The sequence below is a fragment of the Schistocerca cancellata genome, chromosome 4, assembly GCF_023864275.1.
Source record: "Schistocerca cancellata isolate TAMUIC-IGC-003103 chromosome 4, iqSchCanc2.1, whole genome shotgun sequence".
Classification (NCBI taxonomy): Eukaryota; Metazoa; Arthropoda; class Insecta; order Orthoptera; family Acrididae; genus Schistocerca; species Schistocerca cancellata.
The window spans coordinates 682,646,637-682,667,557 of NC_064629.1; the positions used below are offsets into that span (position 1 = coordinate 682,646,637).

General features: G+C 39.5%; 1 protein-coding gene across 2 annotated transcripts in view; it reads right to left on the minus strand.

Moving 5' to 3' along the window:
- LOC126184991 (lysine-specific demethylase phf2-like) overlaps window positions 1-20,921 on the minus strand; it is a 173,843-nt gene that overhangs the window by 84,261 nt on the left and 68,661 nt on the right. For both annotated transcript variants that reach the window (XM_049927702.1, XM_049927701.1), the window contains exon 8: window positions 7,026-7,171. In XM_049927702.1, the coding sequence (XP_049783659.1) occupies window positions 7,026-7,171 (146 nt within the window). The remainder of the gene's footprint in view (window positions 1-7,025; window positions 7,172-20,921) is intronic.

Sequence of the window (20,921 nt, forward strand, 5' to 3'; positions counted from 1 at the left end):
TAAATCCAAGAAAGATCTCTTCATGGCCAAATTCTTTTGTGGCAAAGGAATCCATGGAATGACCTGTGGACAAATAATGATCAGCTATCGCTGCCTTACCACAAGATGAGTGTGGTGATAATGTTCCATGCACATTGTGCTTGTAGTCTGACCACTGTAGACCATGGCATGTTGACATGACATTTGACAGACTCCAGGCTTCTGCAAACATTGATCTTCCTTTACCAAACTGAGAAGCACACAGGTTTATGTAACTGGGCAGAAGATAACTTTAACACTCTAAGCGCCAAGCCCGTAAAATTTACGGGCCTGGGATCGCGCGAAAATCACCAAGCCCGTAAAATTTACGGGCCGCTACATTTAATTTCATTCAAAACACTGCAACGTTATTTCTACGGGTTTGGCCAGCGCTATACGTTTTTCAGATGTTTATTAACAAAATGCGTCCATAGATGTCACGGCAGCGCTGTAATTCATGTTAAAACTTATCTTTGCGTTCTCAGTCTGTATATCATTCAGTTGTTTGTCATCATGTTTCGGCGCGGTTTATCAGACGCAGAAATTGCGGATTTGATCAATCATAGCGACACTCTGGATAATGTAGAGAGTGATTCAGACGATTCTGAATGCAATGGTGTGTTTGAAGGTACGTATTTCCGAATTTTCCACGTAATTGTGCAGTACGCACATATCTGTTGAACATGTGTAAACGATGTATGTAGTTACACATAATGTGATATTCTTTTTAGAAGACGAGATTGATGACAGTTTGTCTTCAGATGAAGACGAGAATGATGTTGAAGGTGTTGCTTCAAATCCAGCAGCTGTGCCGTATCCGAAAGACAGTGAGTGGACTGCAGTTGACACCTACCGACCTCTGCCTGTCAACACGACACCCAGGCAGATACTAGTGGATATTGATGAGTCGAGTTCTGTACTGGATTGCAGTAAAGTGTTCCTTACTGACAGTGACGTAAATGAACTCAAGAGACAGACAAATTTGTATGCATCACAGACAATACAGAAGAAAAGAAGAGGAAATAATCTGAAGCCCCATTCAGTTTTGAGTTCGTGGAAGCCAGTGACTATAAGTGAGATGAGGCGTTTCTTGGGTATTATTTTCCACATGTGTGTTTCGAAAAAGCCCAAAATTGCGGACCATTGGAGCACTAATCCTGTTCTTAGTTGTAACTTTTGTCCCCATGTCATGAGCCGTTTGCGTTTCACTCAGATACTGTCATGCTTGCATCTTGTTGACAATTCAAATCAGAAAAAACCAGGCGAAGATGGATTTCATCCACTTTACAAAGTTTTGCCATATTATAATAATTTGAAGGAGCGATGTATCCAGGCATATCGTCCCTCAGAAAAAGTGACAATTGATGAAGGAATTTGCCCATTTCGAGGTCGTGTGAGTTTCCGTGTTTACATGCAAAATAAGCCTCATAAGTATGGACTGAAAGTATATGCTGTTGCTGAAGCCAGTAGTGGCTATGTTGTAAATTTTGAAGTTTATGCTGGTAAGCATATTGTTGACAATTCTTCGTCTGCGGTTATTTTGCGATTGTTGTCTGACAGCAGCTTGCTGAACAAAGGCCACACTGTGTATTTAGATCGATTTTATTCCAGTCCAGAGCTATTTCAGCAACTGGCAGAGAAAGGCACTGGAGCTGTTGGTACTGTGAACAAATCCAGGAAAGGATTGCCTAAAGATTTAGTATCTGCTAAGCTGAAAAAGGGCGAAATGTCTTTTCGGCGTAAAGATAATGTATTGGCAATGAAGTGGAAAGATAAGAGAGATGTGTATACATTGTCTACAAGGCATCAAGCAACATTTGGTACGCATACTAAGAGAAATGGGTCTGTAGTATTGAAACCACTTCAGGTACTTGATTACAACCTCAATAAAATTGGAGTGGATATTGGAGACCAACGCCTGCAGTACAATCCGTTCCAGCACAGAACTGTGAAATGGTGGCGAAAATTATATTTCCATTTGCTGCTTATGGGAGTATCAAATGCATTTTGGCTGTACAATGCAGTGCACAGGAAGAAAATTACAATAACAGACTTTATAACAGTGCTTGCAGTTCAGCTTGTTGAAGACGACACACTTGAATTCATTCCAAGAAATGAAGGAACTGTAGGTCGGCTAACAAAGAGACATTTTTTGCAGCACATACCTGCAACTACTAAGAAGTATGCTGCTCGTGTGTGTCACGTGTGCAGTTCCAGGAGCAAGAAACAGAGTGGCAAGGCTTCTCGCAAAGAGACACGATACGAATGTGAACAGTGTGGCGTTGCACTCTGCCTGGAACCTTGCTTTAAAATTTTCCACACTAAAAAACAATATGATTCTGTGTGAAATTTATATGTAATACTGTATACTATCAGAAACATGTAATGTAGTGCCACAATTTTGGTTAAAAATAAATCACAATTGTATTCCCTTATTCGTATGACTTTTTCTAAATTCTTAAAACATCTAAGTGATTTCTATAACTGTACCTTAAAGCTGTGCATTGTAAAGTAGTTTCTTTCACTCAGAATTAAAGTAGAAATGTGCAGCTTCAAGATGGTACCAAATTTGCCACAATCCAAACAGTAGATTTGATGCAGTAATTTTTTTAATATTGGTAAAATTGCCCGGTTTCTAGGGACGGGTGCATAAAATAGGCCTGGTACAGAGAGTGTTAACATAATCTCCACTTGTAAAACTCGCATCAAGATGACTGCCCGATTTTCAGCCAAAATGTACCATCCCTCAAAGTTCCAAGAGTGATCTTATTCGTGGTGTGTAAGTGACGACAACACAGTAATTACAGTGGCAGCTTGCACTAACAACTGTAAACAATATATGTGTATTAAATCAGTCAGTTGTGAGCCGGTAGTGTTAAGTAGTGACAGTGTAGCTATAGTGTGCCAATGATGATGTCACAATTCACAATGGAGCAACATCTCTAAATCAAGTATTCAAAACATTCTCCAGAATGTATTGAAGAAGAGAACAATGTGTGCAACGTTTGTCTAACACACCTTAACTTCTGAACAAAAACAATGCCACAGATACCTATCATGCCTTGACTGAAATACTGAAATGAAAAACAAGAACAATTCTTTACCTAGAGAGAGAGAGAGAGAGAGAGAGCGAGAGAGAGAGAGAGAGAGAGAGCGAGAGAGAGAGAGAGAGAGAGAGATGGATGAGAAGACTTGGTTTTACCAATACAAACCTACCACAAAATTACGAAGTGTAGGAATTCACATGATGTAACCAACAAACAGGACTTTTTAGACAGTTTCACATGGTTGTATGAATGTTCTGTGAATTTTATTTAAGTGAGGGGAGACTATGTGGAAAATGTGAAGCCTTGAAACTACTATCTTAACATTCCTCTACTTTATTAACCCAATATTGAAACTTAGAGAACCGATGGGTAGCTTGGCAAGAATTCACTATCAGCCAGCTCTTGCAATTTTTCTATTGCAACATAAAAATGTTTATAACCTGTGGTAGTAATAATTAACATCTCATAAAACTAAAGAAAAAATACACAATTATTTATCTCACATATACTAAGATGGCACATTACAATGAAATTAATAACAACCATTACTGTCAATTAGATTACATGTAGAGACAGCAGAATGTTGCCACTCATTTATGACACAAAAATTAACCACTGCAAATCATGGCCCGAGTTAAAGTTCTGTATGTCACTTGTCACTGATGTCAATAAATAACAATAAGTCATTATTTCAGTCTATGTTGAGAACAACTGCAGACGAAATGCCATTTGAAATATTATGCAAAAATAATCCTGTCAGTACTGCAGACCTATTCCAAGACGTCATTGAATATTTCCCCACATATGCTCTTTATCAATCCCCTTACTGTGAGACAAACATTCTTCTGTCTTGCCAGTTGTGTGTCTATTGTGATCTCTATTATAACATATGAAAACAATCCTAAACTATGATACTGTGTTGTTAATTTCCCTGCAGTAGAAGTGACAGTGGGTTGGTTATAAATCAAAGATGATTACTTCTGGTGGTAGTATGCTCAAATTGTTGGCAAGCTAGAAATTCACAGGCAACAACTTCTACCATTAGTCAACACACGAGACAGTTCCGACATCTGAAACAAATAATAATGATGATAATAATATACTATTAACTGAATTCAGTAGTCTATCAGGACACAGAAGTATCAACAGCTTATTACTTAGTACAAGCAACAGCAATAATAGGAATGTAAACCTTGTCATATCATTTCATCTGGATTTCATTCTGACCATATGCAGTTTAGTTACAGAAAAATGGAATCAGAAGATAACTAACAGATTATGCTGATTCTCTGTGGAAGTTGGAATCAACTACTAAGGTAGTCCTCCAATCAGGAAAAGTGTGTTGTACCTCACAGCTAATGAGATGATGCTGTTGTGAACTCACAGACGATGTTGTTGTAAACTCACTCTCACTCCTTTTACCGTATTTACTCGAATCTAAGCCGCACTTTTTTCCCGGTTTTTGTGATCCAAAAAACCGCCTGCGGCTTAGAATCGAGTGCAAAGTAAGCGGAAGTTCTGAAAAATGTTGGTAGGTGCCGCCACAACTAACTACTGCCGTCAAATATATGTAGCACTACACAGGCATGCTTTGCAAGCACAAAGATAAATACTGGCGCCAAAACCTCTGCGTCAGTAAAAAAAAAAAAAAAAAAAAAAGAAAAAAGAAAAAAAAAAAAAAAAAAGAAAAAAAAAAAGAAAAGAAAAGAAAAGGTGGAAGACGAGCTTTTTTTCTCCGCCCCGAGTTTCGACCACTGCATTTTCATACGTTATCCAAAGAAGTAAATACAAATTCCGTATTGTTAATCTTCGAATGTAGCAGCATTTCAATGTACTACGAAAAGCCGACTGGCAAGACTGTTTGGGATGTTTGTCAATATGGCCAACTCTACGTTCTGAATTCTTTCCTACCTGGTTGCTAATAGGAACTTTTATGAATTGTGAATCACATGCAGTATTCTGTTCACCATAAGAATAATATGAATATAAACATTTTGCCATGTATTCTTTCAAGTTTGCTGCTATCTCATTTAAATCCTGTCTGCCTAATAAACTACGAACCTAGAGTGAGACACCTGCAAACACGGAAGAATATACATATCATGTCATGTTTATATTCATATTATTCTTATGCCTAATAGTGATACAGTCAGAAATGAAGCACGGTAGTTGACTAGATTTTTAAATCTAAGATGACTCTAATTTCTTTGCAGAATGTAATGTACTAAAGAGGCGTCTGCAAAGATTTTCAAACGGAGAAAATTTTTCGTTATACTCTCGTTCAGAACATCATCTATCATACGCAATCTGTTATTTGGTTCTTGTTGATCATTATCAAAGAAAGCAGCAGTGTAAATAACAACAAATAGCAGTCTCTTGCCATTGTTTCACTGATGAGATGATTCCTCTCCGGCGGTAGCGTGCACAAAAGCAAGCCATGACACAGTACAGTAATGCATTTTCAGCTTAGAATGACGTAAACACCTATAACAAAGAGAACGGCACTTATCAGATCAAAGAAAAATAAGCAATCCATTCAAACCAGACGAAGCATGTGAAAAAGGAAGGGTACCCGTATAAATACGGACGGAGCCCCTGACACTGGTAAAGCTTAACTGGCTAAGCTTACGATTCAAACCAAACTACTGTAGATGTATCGTCATTTATTCGACATAATTGTGTCTCATATTACAATGGATCAACTTTGTTTCGATTTGGAGGTGCGGCCTAAAACTTTTCTCTCCCCATGAATTTCGAGTCTCAAATTTCAGGTGCGGCTTAGATTCGGGAAATTTGTTTTTCCTTGATATCGAGTCTCATTTTTCAGGTGCGGCTTAGATTCGGGAAATTTGTTTTTCCTTGATATCGAGTCTCATTTTTCAGGTGCGGCTTAGATTCGAGTGCGGCTAAGATTCGAGTAAATACGGTACTTGGTATGACAGACAGTTCAAGGTGTAAAAAAGCAATTGTAGCTAACACATGGAACAACCTTTCCAGAGTAAAAAAATAATAATAATAATTTTACTGGTTCAGTGTTACATCTCACATGAGAATGATTCTGAATAATTCACCAAGTTGACATGAGAATATCTATTGAACTTAGCTTGGCAATTCAGCATGACACCAAGAAATACATAGACTTTGATTAGTTTTTCCCCACAATATTGCCAAATCTCAACTACACTAATAGCAGGAAGCAGCCAATTTGCCTCTTCAGTGGAAAGCCTTCCAGTCAAGTGCAGCCTGAGCTGTGCAGCCTTTCAAGGTAAGGCAAGATCAGACACCATTTGAAAGAGAACCACAATACTAAAAGGATTTTGAAACACATTTAATTGCCATTTTTGGAACTACATTGGAACTCTACACCACTATTAAGAGGCTTTCATATACCAACATGAGCTAGCATGGGATTTTTATGCAAAGCATCACAGTTTGCATCTAACTTAAGCCCTGAATTATGAAGTCTTCTGAACTATTAGGACATTTATATGAGAATTATTGAGGTGTAACAGACTGATACCTTAAAAGTGGCTTCATCTTTGGCTAAAAATAAGAACCCAGAATCCTTTGCAAACAAAGGAAAATCATTCTTGTTAAGGTCATTAATATTACACATTACCTCCAGAGATTTTAACAGCTGTGGAGAAGAAAATAATAGTAATGATTATAAGATGTTTGATTTCTGTGATAATCTAAAAACTATAAGTCACAGAACATCCCCAAATGAAAAGATAACAAAAGAGTAATGAAATTACAGATACATACCATTAACTGATGAAATTAGATTCTTTTTTAAACTGTACTGTCAAAGAGTACATTTATCTTCTCAGATATACAACTTTAAGTTTTTACTAGGATCAGGCCACTGAATTATTATTCACTTGTCGATAAATGGACAAGACAAGATTTTCTTTCATTCAGTTATTTTATTAAATAAAATATTCCAATAAAAGAACTTACTGGAGCTGCATTGGTATATTTAGGCTATGCAAGAAGTTCCCTCCATACACTAACGATGTCTCGGGCGTTAAAACAGCATGGATCCAACCAGTTGGAATCAACATTGTTTCACCTTCATTCAAAACGCACCTATAGCACATGTCAACCTAAACAGAAAAATGATGATTATATTAAATTACCAAAAGCTTAAATACTCATTATCAGCTGAAATACATGGAATATTTTGCACAATAACGAAAATGGATGTAGAAAATAATTACAATTCAATGTTAACTGGACCAATTCTAAGGAGAAAAGAAAGCATCTGATAGTGGAAAATAACAATTAATGTATGGACAATGTACTGATTTATTTTCCTATCAATATTATACCTCAGATCTCTTGTCACAAAGGTAAATCAGTGAGATTACTGGACAGCTTTTGATGCTGTTTCCACATTATCTCTCAGACACAAAAACAGTATTCTCCTCCTTTTACTCTTTAGAATTACAGTCATTCTCTACATTACTTTTGGTACATGATACAGCAATTGTTTTTGTAACCTTTTTATTTACAGAGTAATTTCCTTTTGTCTGCTGGACAACTTCATCTTACCCATGGTGCTAAACTGTCACTGAAATGAGCCACTTTTTAGTAATGATCCCACTTTCTCCAGTAAGTCTTTATGTCATTTTACTTGATGTATTTTTAATTAGATCTCTGGGTCAGTGACAAGGTCATAAACATGTCACATTAAGTATTTCTAAAATAAAGCTCTAGATTAAATGCAGCAATGAAAATAATATATTAAACATACAGTACACGGATTTCTTAGCAATGGGCACAATGCTGGCTATGACCTATTAGTAGTAAGCATCCCAACCTGCATCTACCACTAATTATTTGAGAAAACCAAGGAAACCCACATCAGGATGGTTGGATTGGTTAACTAGTCTGAGAATCCTCTTCACGAAGCCAGTTTCTCTTACTTTGGAATACATTTTAGTTATTATTAACTAAACACAATCAAGCAGATCCAAATTAATCATTTATTACATTCTTTTATCGCAACTAAGTGAGCCTAAAGAATTCTTGCAACAAAAAGACTTTTTCAAGAGAAAAGCTTTCCACTTATTGGGTATCATACACTTTTTTTACCTACACCTAAAGGATGTGCTTATAATATAATGAACATTTTCTGTCTTCCAGTCCTGAATGGGTGCTGTGGATTCTCTTGAACATGTTCTCATTTAATCCACAAATCTCTTATGCCAGTAACTATAGCATGATGAAATTTCCAGTCACATCCAAACTGTGTGCTGGATGAAACCTGGTACCTTGGCTCTAGCATGCAGTGCCCTGACTGACTAAGCTATCAAGACTGGACTCCGTACCTGCCCTCACACTCCGGTTCTGTGAAGTTTGGGAACTAGGAATGAGGTACTGGCATAACTCTTGGAAGGAAGTAAGTTCACGGAAATGAGTTAGGAACAAACTGTGGGGTGGTTTATAAAATGAACATTTCACTCTGTAATGGATTGTGTGTTTTGAAATGTCCTGACTAATTATAACTGCCTGTACAGTCATGTCAGTGAAAGAATCCCAGCTATTTAAACTGAGACCAACATGAACTTCAAGCCTTGCTGGATTAGTTTTGAGCTAAAAATAGTCTTCATGCCTTAACTCAGTTTCCCCAAAATATTACTTCACGTGACGCCAAAGAATGCATGTAGGCAAAGTAAACAAACTTGATTTTGTCTGTAGATGCTGACTGGGTTGCATTTTATCGGTACAGATAACTGCTACATTCAGTTCTGCAGGTCATGAATATGTACCTTTCATGAGAGCTTACCCTTGAGACTCATCTGCAAAAATCTGGCATCTTCTGTTTCATGGATAGTGCCAACATGGGAGAAGCAGCAGAGTCTCAAGGCTAAGCTCTCATGAAAGGTATATTATCCAGACCTGCAGAACTGAATGTAGCAGTTATGTCTACCAGTAAAATGCAGCCCACAGTCAGCATCTACAGACACAATCAAGTTTGTTTACTTTCCTACATTCATTCTTTGGTGTCACATGAAGTAATATTTTGGGGAAACTGAGTTAAGGCATGAAGACTATTTTTAGCTCAAACCAGAATATATGAAGCTGTTATAAGAAGCGGGATGCAATTAGGAAGCTGTGGATATCTTTCCTTTGAAAAATTTAGTTTGCATTTCTAACAATATTTTACTGTTTTGCTAAATCCCCAAATCATTATTTTTGAAAATACCTTATATGCAGTGTTGCCGTGTACAGTAGTGAAATGGCTCAATAATTTTCATTATTTTTCCTTCCAAAAAAGATTAATGTGTATGAATAGTCCTGAATCCTCTGGTACTTTCTTTTGGGTCCAACTTTCATTTAGCAGTTCCAAAAAATCAAATTTGTATTTCAAGAGATGCTTATTTAACTCGCTGTGTATTTATTCCTTTATTTCTTGGCAATTTTTTGTTGTTCGTCTAATTCACTGTTTATTGTGGCTCTTTAATCTCCATCTCCTATTTGTCGTTCACTTTCTTCTAATAGGTCCAGTGTACTGTCATTTTCTTCTTTATCTATGAATCTGTGCCATAAACTGGTCGTTCACCTATACTTGTGACATCTGTTACTGCATTGTCTTTCTTTGTTTTGTTCAAATGTTTATTCATGTTTACTCTTGTCCCCAAATGTAAGTTGTCTTCCATTAAAGTTATTAACCTATCCAAGCTTTCTTGCTTGCCTTTCCGTTTTAGCTTTACCTTCTTTTCACAATGTTTTAAATTCTTCTTTGTTGTTTTCATTTGCAATTTATAAAAGTTTTCTGTAATATCTGGTTCTTGCCTCTGATGAAGTTAGTTATTTGTTCATCCCCAAATCTTCAGTTTTCTTTAATTTCCTTTGTACGTAACATCCAAGGGATTCAAAAGCTGCCTTTTCTGGAAGTCTTTCCATATCATCTCCTTCTTTGTGGTTTATGCATGTTCTCTCAGTCAATATGATACTCATCAAAGGGTGCCCTGCACTATTAACAACCAATCTCGCTGTGTCCTATTTCCTGAAAGACTTGAGACATTTTTCCCTATAAGAGTTTGTTTGGTTTAACTATCATGGACTGATAAATGACAGGTCACTATACTTCTGAAAGCGGTAGCACAGTCAAAGGTAGGTGTAAAAAGACGTTTGAAAACTGTGAAGTAGAAGTAGGAAGCATGGCCATTTATGAGCCTAATATCAAGCACAGAAGGAATGAAAATGAAACACAAACCAGCAGCCAAAGAAGAGAGGGTCACCCAAGATACTGTAGTTGACAGAAAAAGACAGTAAAAGTTCTGTGTGTGGTGAAGTTGACACCTAGATGATAACTACACTACTGGCCATTACAACTGCTACACCAAGAAGAAATGCAGATGATAAACGGGTATTCATTGGACAAATATATTAGACTAGAACTAACATGTGATTATATTTTCACGCAATTTGGGTGCATAGATCCTGAGAAATCAGTACCCAGAACAACCACCTCTGGCCGTAATAACGGCCTTGATATGCCTGGGCATTGAGTCAAACAAGAGCTTGGATGGTGTGTACAGGTACAGCTGCCCATGCAGCTTCAACATGATACCACAGTTCATCACGAGTAGTGACTGGCGTATTGTGACGAGCCAGTTGCTCGGCCACGATTGACCAGACGTTTTCAATTGGTGAGAGATCTGGAGAATGTGCTGGCGAGGGCGGCAGTTGAACATTTTCTATGTCCAGAAAGGCCCGTACAGGACCTGCAACATGCGGTCATGCATTAGCATGCTGAAATGTAGGGTTTCGCAGGGATCAAATGAAGGGTAGAGTCACGGGTCATAACACATCTGAAATGTAACGTCCACTGTTCAAAGTGCCGTCAATGCGAACAAGAGGTGACCGAGACGTGTAACCAATGGCACCCCATACCATCACGCCCGCCGGGTGATACGCCAGTATGGCGATGACGAATACACGGTTCCAACATGCATTCACCGCAATGTCGCCAAACACGGATACGACCATCATCATGCTGTAAACAGAACCTGGATTCATCTGAAAAAATGACGTTTTGCCATTCGTGCACCCAGGTTCGTCGTGAGTACACCATCGCAGGCGCTCCTGTCTGTGATGCAGCATCAAGGGTAACCGTAGCCATGGTCTCCGAGCTGATAGTCCTTGCTGCTGCAAACATCGTCGAACTGTTCATGCAGATGGTTGTTGTCTTGCAAACGTCCCCATCTGTTGACTCAGGGATCGAGACGTGGCTGCACGATCCGTTACAGCCATGCGGATAAGATGCCTGTTGTCTCGACTGCTAGTGATACGAGGCCATTGGGATCCAGCATGGCATTCCGTATTACCCTCCTGAACCCACCAATTCCATATTCTGCTAACAGTCATTGGATCTCAACCAATGAGAGCAGCAATGTCGCCATACGATAAACCGCAATCACGATAGGCTACAATCAGACCTTTATCAAAGTCGGAAACGTGATGGTACGCATTTCTCCTCCTTACACGAGGCATCACAACAATGTTTCACCAGGCAATGCCGGTCAACTGCTGTTTGTGTATAAGAAATCGGTTGGAAACTTTCCTCAAGTCAGCACGTTGTAGGTGTCGCCACCAGCGCCAACCTTGTGTGAATGCTCTGAAAAGCTAATCATTTGCATATCACAGCATCTTCTTCCTGTCAGTTAAATTTCGCATCTGTAGCATGTCATCTTCATGGTGTAGCAATTTTAATGGCCAGTAGTGTATTATGTTGCAAAACTTTCTGTGTAACGTAACTGTTTTCAGTAACATTCACTTGCTATTTGGCAGTGATATCGACAGATTATTTCTCCTTGCTACTGCTGGCTTTCCCATGACCTCATTCCTTCCCTTTAGCCAGATAAAGGAAACTCTAGTTCCGAAAGTTAGTGTCGTATGAGTATTTGCGTAAGTCTGTGGTGCCGCTTGGTAAGTAAAATTATTTCCTGCCCCTTTTTGACAAAATACATTTATGGACTGTTCTTCCAACTGAGATTTCTATGGTTCTGAACACACACAACATCTGTGTGACACGGTAATGGTCAAGAACACTGCTCACTCCTTTTTTGCAATGGACATGTATTACAACCCACAATGTTCAATCTAATGGTGGTACACACATATCCCCACAAGGCAATACCAGGAGAGAAAAACAATTGATGAAACTCTATCAGTTATAAAAAAATGGTAGACAATAAAAAGGACTGCAACACAGAACCATACAGTTAATGTGACAAGTAACAACAATACTTCATCAGTGTATCAAGCAACACGTTTATTTCACTGAGACTACTAAATGTTTCTATTACACAATTGTTTATGAAAACAGAAAAGGAAATATTTTCACACACACACACACACACACACACACAAACTGTGCAGCTATATTGTGTCTGTTGAACGACACTGAAACTGCAGTTTGGCAGCCAGACTAGGGTGAGGGTTTGTGTCACATGGAATGAGTACAGAGGGGGAAAATGTGTCAGGAAGCAGAAGCAGGAGGCAGGGGGGGGGGGGGGAGGGGGGGGGAAGAAGGGGGAATAGTAGCTGACAATTCAGAGGGAAGCAACAAGTGTGTAGAGTGTAGGGTAAGAAATGTGGGGGAGAGAGGCAACAGGTGGCTGGGATAGGAACACAGACACCAGAGCTGGTGAGTTTGTGTAACGCACAAGGACAATGACTTGGAAGAGTGGATTAAACGGGGGTGCCAGCACAGAGGAATGGCAGACAGCTGAGTAAAGGGTGTGAGAACAGCAGATTAGCAGATATCGAGACCAGGATGATTACGGGAATGAAAGACATGTTGCAACAATAACTCATATCTACATAGTTCAGAAAAGGTGATGCTGAGGGTAAGCATTTAGCTGGCAAGGTTTGTGAAGCAGCCATTGAACTTTATCATGTTCCGCCACTGGGTGGTCAACTTCATTCTTGGTCACAGTTGGGTGGTGACTGATGGACAGCTGGTTGGTGGTCATGCCATGTAAAATGCTGAGCAGAAATTGCAGCAGAGCTGCCCTCTGATGGAACAGGATAAGTTTATGACACGACTAGAGTAGGATGTACTGGGTGGGTGAAATGCCCGGGTCTTAAACGGGGTTGGGCTCCTGTGGCAAGGGGTTGGGAGTGGAATTGGCATGGTGATGGACCAGGATGTTGTGTAGGTTGGGTGGGCAGTGGAACATCACTTTAGGAGGATAGGAAAGGTTATGGGTACACCAAGCTGTTACTGAACACTACTACTCCTATGTCCTTCTGACTCCAAACCCTCTACCTCATTCCTTATACATTCAAGCAATTATATCCTCACACACAACTACTTTTCCTTTGAGGGGATGGCATAGAAACAAACCTGTGGCAGATCCATGGCCACTAACATGGTGCCATCAATGCCAATCTGCTTAAGGGTCATCTACAGGATACCTACCTAGCCTCCCTCCCAAAACACCAAACCCATTGTCTGGATCATTTTATTGATATCTTCATGATCTGGATTCAGGGCCAAGACATCCTATTCTCATTCCTCCACAGCCTCACCACCTTTCCTCCCATCTGCTTCACCTGGTACTACTACTTAGCCCAACATGCGACCTTCCTGTACACTGACCTCCACCTCCCTGATAGCTCCATTCATACATCTGTCCACATCAAGTCAAGTAACATCAACAATAGCAGCATTTTGACACTTGTCATCCCTTCCACACCAAAAAATAACTTGACTACCCGTGGATGGCATATCTGCAGTGATTAGAATTCTCTTGCCCAGTATGCTGGAGGTCTCACAAAGGCAGTCACAGACAGATACATATGGCACACTAACAGAGGAAGCAGCTACTCTGGTAGCAGAGTACTTGTGGAGTTGACATGGTAGTTTTCAGGCTAAGCGATAGTTTGAAGTCCTATGACACACTCACCAGCTGAAAAACAGAGAGTGCAATCACATCATGTACAAAGCAGTAAAAACACTTTAGATCTCACGATTTTAGCATCTGTGACAAAGAATCTGAATTTACTGCCCTCCATGAAAATTGTAGCACTCAAATTATACTTGGAACTGAGAGCTGGATGACACCAGAAGTGTATCATGGTCGAAGCTGACTCACAATGAAGTTTTCTGGACATGAGTAACTAGCCTAAGTGAATTCAAATTAATCATCAGATGATTTAACTGACATCTCAATTCTGATATAATTATTGTAGAATCATTCAAAGAAAGTCTATACCCAGTAGTGCAGAAGAACCCTGATTATGAAATGTTAGTTGGAGTCAATTTTAACCTACCAAATATAGACTAAGATGCCTATGGATTCATTGCAGGAGGCATAGACAGTCTTGCAAAATTGTTCTCAACACTTTCTCCAAGAACTGTTTAGATTAACTATTTTGACAACCCGTGCACAATGGAACTATTTTAAGTCTTGTAGCCACAAAAAGACCTAATGTTACAGACAGTGACAATACACAGGGTGAACATTAACAAAACTGACTAACTGCAGGAACAGATTCCTGACTGGAAACGGAGGAAAAAGGTTAACATGAACATGGGTTTGGAACTGCATCATTGCCAAGGAAGATGGCACTGACGAATGACAGTTCCTCTGACCATGTACCATGTGTTCCTTGGGTGTTGCAGGCTGTCCAGTTGACATAATGTACTATAAGTAGCAGAACAGTCCAGTATTCATGATGGAAACAAGCCAAGATGGTTGTGTATGGCCAAGCAGATGAAAATGGTCGAAAGGCAGCACAGCTATATCAAAGGAAAAACAGTAGTATATATGCTTCCATAAAAGCCTTTATTTCTCCTCTCTAGTCTTTGCAATCCTTGCACAAGATGTGCGATGGTGACAATAGAATTGTCCTGCAGTCTCTTACAAATGAGAGGTCTCCAAACTTTTTCAATAGAGCTATGCAAAAAGAATGTCTTTTTCCCTTCGGAAAGTTCTGTTTGGACTCACAGAGCATTTTCATTTTCATAATACTCACGTGTGGATCAAACCTAATGGTAACAAATCCAGCACCATGCATCTGAATTGCTTTTATGCCTTCCTTTAATGTGACCTTTTGAGGATCGCAAACACTAGGGCAGTATTCAAGAAAGGATCTCCTTTGTAGATGAGCTACACTTCCTTAGAATTATCCCAATTAACTGAAATTTTTAGCATTTGCCTTCCCTAAAACCAATCTCACGTGTTCGTTGCATGTCACATCACATTCCGGTGTTACATCTAGATATTTGATTAATGTGACTGTGCAAAGCAACACACCACTAATACTGTATTTAAACATCACAGGAGTCTTTTTCCTACTCATCTGCATCAGCTTAAATTTTTGCACATTTACAGCTAGCTGTCATTAATCAAAACACACAAAAATTGTGTCAAAGTCATCCTGTGTCCTACAGTCACTCAACATTGACACTTTCCCTTACCCTACAGCATTATCAGCAAACGGTCATAGACTGCTGGACACCTTATGCAACAGATCATTTGGGTGTCATTCAGAACAAGAGCAGCGGTCCTGTCACACGTTTTTGGGGCACTCCTGATGACCTCTTTGTTTTTGCTGCACATTTGCCATCCAGCACAACAATTTATTGGGTTCTGTTAGATAAAATATCTTCAAGCCACTCACATACGCGACAACCCTTTTCTGTATGCTCAAATGTTTGTTTACAGTATGCAATGCAGCACTGTGTCAGATGCATTCCAGATATCTAGGAATACGGAATCCGCTTGTTGCCCTTCATTCATGGTTCACAGGATGTTGTGCGAGAAAGGGGCTAGCAGAGTTTCACAGCAACTATGCTTTCTTGTGTGAGTGTGCTTTCTAAATCCTTTCTGATATTTGAACAGAAGCTTTTCTCTCTCAGGGAAATTTATTATATTGGAACTTAGGATATACTAAAGAATTCCGCAGCAAACTGTTGTAAATGGTACTGATCTTTAATTCTGTGGATTTGTTTTCTGACCCTTCTTACCTTCCCTTTTTTCCTGTCACTTCAGACTTCACAATGGGCAAGAGATTCACGTGAAATCAAGCTAAGTAAGAGGCCAATGACAAAGAGTACTCACTATAGAAATGAGTTGGAACTCCATCTGGATCTGGCAGCTTATTTGTTTTCAACTCTTTCCATTGCTTGTCAGTGTCAGGGATGTCTATTTCTACGTCCTTATTATGGGAGTTTATCTGATGCTCTAACAATTGTATGACACCAGCCACATCACACATTTCCAATCTTTATGGGTGTTTGTGTGGTCATGGGTCTTTTCAGACAGCTGAACATGGAGGGAGGTGGTGGACTGTGCATACCCCAGATTTGGAGGATCTGGTTCTACATGATTTTGAGACGAAACCTAGTACAAGTTCTACACAACTGGCCCACCAACATGGTGCAAGTCAAAGTATGATTATGTGTATCCTGCACGACAGCCGTCACTATACCTATCACCTACAATCCCACGGAGGCCACTTTGAACATCTGTTGAGACGTGGATGCAATGCAGCTCTATACTGCATTCCAGGACGATGGTGCATGCACACCGTCAATTTCCAGGCACATGTTAATAGGAATTTTTTTCCTCCATTTCCAATCAGGAATCCGACCCTACAATTTGTCAGTTTTATTAACATTCACCTTGTGGACACAAGGATTAGTGATCACTATGTCATCATGACCATAATGGTTATTAAAATTAACGAACCCATCAAGAAGGATAGAAGAGTTTTTATGATGGAAACAGCAGATAAGCAGTTGTCAGCATTCTACTTTAACAAGGAATGGACATCAATCAGCTCAAATATGATGGACATAGGGAAATGATGGTGGCAGGGGTAAAATACAGGGAGCGAAAGGCTATTTACAATTTGTACAGAAACCAGATGGCAGTTATACGAGTAGAAGGGCATGAAAGGGAAGCAGTGGTTGGGAAGGGAGTGAGAGAGGGTTGTAGCCTATCCCCCAAGTTATTCAATCTGCATATTGAGCAAGCAGTAAAGGAAACAAAAGAAAATCCGGAGTAGGAATTAAAATCCATGTAGAAGAAATAAAAACTTTGAGGTTCGCCAATGACACTGTAATTCTGTCAGAGACGGCAAAGGACCTGGAAGAGCAGCTGAACGGAATGGACAGTGTCTTGAATGGAGGATATAAGATGAACATCAACAAAAGCACAACAAGGATAATGGACTGTAGTTGATTAAATCAGGTGATGCTGTGGAAATTAGATTAGGGAATTAGACACTTAAAGTAGTAAATGAGTTTTGCTATTTGGGGAGCAAAATAACTGATGATGGTCGAAGTAGAGAGGATATAAAATGTAGACTGGCAATGGCAAGGAAAGCGTTTCTGAAGAAGAGAAATTTGTTAACATTGAGTATAGATTTAAGTGTCAGGAAGTCTTTTCTGAAAGTATTTGTATGGAGTGTAGCCACATATGGAAGTAAAACGTAGATGATGAATAGTTCAGAGAAGAAGAGAATAGAAGCTTTCGAAATGTGATGCTACAGAAGAATGCTGAAGATTAGATGGGTAGATCACACAACTAATGAGATGGTATTGAACAGAATTGGAGAGAAGAGAAATTTGTGGCGTGTCTTGACTAGAAGAAGGGATCAGTTGGTAGGGCATATTCTGAGGCATCAAGGGATCACCAGTTTAGTATTGGAGGGCAGCGTGGAGGGTAAAAATCGTAGAGGGAGACCAAGAGATAAATACACTAAACACATTCAGAAGGATGTAGGTTGCAATAAGTACTGGGAGATGAAGAAGCTTGCACAGGATAGAGTAGCATGGAGAGCTGCATCAAACCAGTCTCTGGACTGAAGACAACAACAACAACAGGTAAATGATAAAGCAAATTCAAAACTGATAGTAATTATGCTCTTTAGAAGTATATGCCAATTAAGTGGATTAAGGACTGAAAAAACCCACTGTGTTTTAATGACAAAATCTCACAAAAAGATTAATTCGCGAAGCACAGAACAACTTCCACCATCGTTTATTAGTGAAAGATCCTGGTCCTACACCAAACAGTTATGTAGGTCAAAGGCTTCTATTCAGTCTGGTATGGCAACAGAAGACAGCAAACGGAATGCGAAGTTTTAAATTTCATGTATAAAAGATCATTCATGCATGAGGATCATACAAATGTAGAATTGTTAGAGCATCAGCTAAACTCACATATTAAAGATGTAGAAATAAACATTTTTGATACTGAAAAGCAATGGAAAGAGTTGAAAACAAATAAGCTGCCAGATCCAGATGGAGTTCCAATTCAGTTCTATAGTCCCTTTGTCATTGGCCTCTTACTTAGCTCGATTTAGCGTGAATCTCTTGCCCAGTGCGAAGCGACAGGAAAAAAGTGAAGGCAAGAAGGGTCAGAAAACTAATCCACAGAATTATAGATCAGTATCATTTACCAACAGTTTGCTGAGGAATTCTTGAGTATGTCTTAAGTTCCAATATAATATATTTCCCTGAGAGAGAAAAGCTTCTGTCCAAATATCAGAAAGGATTTAGAAAGCACACTCACGCAAGAAAGCATAGTTGCTGTGGAACTCTGCTAGCCCCTTTCTCGCACAACATCCTGTGAATAATGAATGAAGGGCAACAAGCAGATCCGTATTCCTAGATATCTGGAACGCATCCGACACATTGCTCCATTGCATACTGTTAACAAACATCTGAGCACACAGAACAGGTTCTCGCATATGTGAGTGGCTTGAAGATATTTTATCTAACAGAACCCAATAAATTGTTGTGCTGGATGGCAAATGTGCAGCAAAAACAAAGAGATCATCAGGAATGCCCCAAAAAAATGTGACAGGACCGCTGCTCTTGTTCTTGATGACACCCAAATGAACTGTCGCATAAAGTGTGCATTAATCTATGACCGTTTGCTGATAATGCTGTAGGGTAAGGGAAAGTGTCATCGTTGAGTGACTATAGGAGGACACAGGATGACTTTGACACAATTTTTGTGTGTTTTGATTAATGACAGCTTGCTCTAGATGGGCAAAAATTTAAGCTGATGCAGATGAGTAGGAAAAAAAATCCTGTGATGTTTAAATACAGTATTAGTGGTGCGTTGCTTGGCACATTCACATTAATTGAACATATAGGTGTAACATTGGAATGTGACATGACATGCAACGAACATGTGAGGTTGGTTGCAGGGAAGGCAAATGCTAAAAATTTCAGTTTATTGGGATAATTCTGAGGAAGTGTAGCTGATCTACAAAGGAGATCCTTTCTTGAGTACTGCCCTAGTGTTTGCGATCCTCAAAAGGTCACATTAAAGGAAGGCATCAAAGCAATTCAGATGCATGCTGCTGGATTCGATACTGAAAGGTTTGATCCACACGTGACTATTATGAAAATGCCCTGTGGGCCCAAACAGAAATATCTGAAGGGAAGAAGACATTCTTTTTGCATAGCTCTATGGAAAAAGCTTGTAGAACTCTCATTTGTAAGAGACTGCAGGACAATTCTATTGCCACCATCGCACATCTTGTGCATGGTTTGCAAAGACTAGAGAAGAGAAATAAAGGCTTGTATGGAAGCATATATACTGTCTTTTTTTCCTTTGCTCCATTTGTGAGTGAAACAGGAACGGGAATTACTAGCAGTGGTACATGGTACCCTTCCCAATGCATCATATGATGGCTTGCTATAGTATATACAGGGGTGGACATAAATAGGGAAACACCAAAAACACAACTCGTTACCATGGCTAATACCGAGTAGAAAACCTGTTGGCACTTAAATCAGCTCCCAGTCATCTCACAATGGATAAATACAGGTTCTGTGTTGTTTTCAAGGGAGTATTACACCACTATTCTCCCAAGTTCAAGTAATGACAATGGAGGCAGATAGCAAACACACATCACTCTCTTTGAAGTCGACCACAAAGGCTTAATAATACTGAGATCAGGTGACTGTGGTGGGAAGTGGAGCTGCAACAATTTGTCTTAAAGCTCACAAAACCAGTCCTGGACAATGAAAGCTGTGAGAACAGGAGCCTTGATTTCTCTTCTCAGCATCACCATTGTGGAACAAACACTGTACCACAGGGTGGACCAGAAAAGCCAAAATGGTCACCTAATCCCTGGTAGTAAGGTGTCCATGCCGAGTAACCATGGACTATCATGATATGGCTGCCCAAATCATCACTGAAGCCCTGCCATGTTTCACTCTTGGGATGTAAACCCACTCAGAAGTTCAAATCTATGTAACAAGACTCATCCAACCAAAGACTTTCTTCCATTGCCCTGCTTCAGCACCATGTTTTCCTGTTATGAAAATTTGCATCACTGAGTGGTTTTGGAATTCCCTGCTTACAGAATTTCTTTTGTGTTTTTTTGGTGCCGACAGGGTTAGCGAGTGTGACATTCCGTTCTGCAGTGTCTGCTGCTGTCATCCTCATTTTTCATCGCAGTCCTCTTCAATGACCATCTGGCACAATCACTCAACACACTCCATGTTGTGACTTAGAAGATGATGTTTTTCTGCTTCCATGTACGCAGTATGAACCTTCAATACTGCGCCTTTTGAAACACCAAACACTTTGCGGATCTCAGTTATGGAAACACTCAAAACCAACAATTTGCCTACATTCTAATTCAGTTAGCTCCAACACAATGCATTCAAAACTACATAGAACATTGACCTCACCACAACCGACACTTGCAACACATTGAGTACACTGCACAGGTGTTTTTCGTGGTCAAATACAACACAACCTGCAGACTTGGCTAAAATCTGCATTTACTTTCGAGCATGCATTTCTCCATGCATTTTTGTCCAGCCCCTGTAAATGTCGAAGTAGATATACTGGGGAAAAA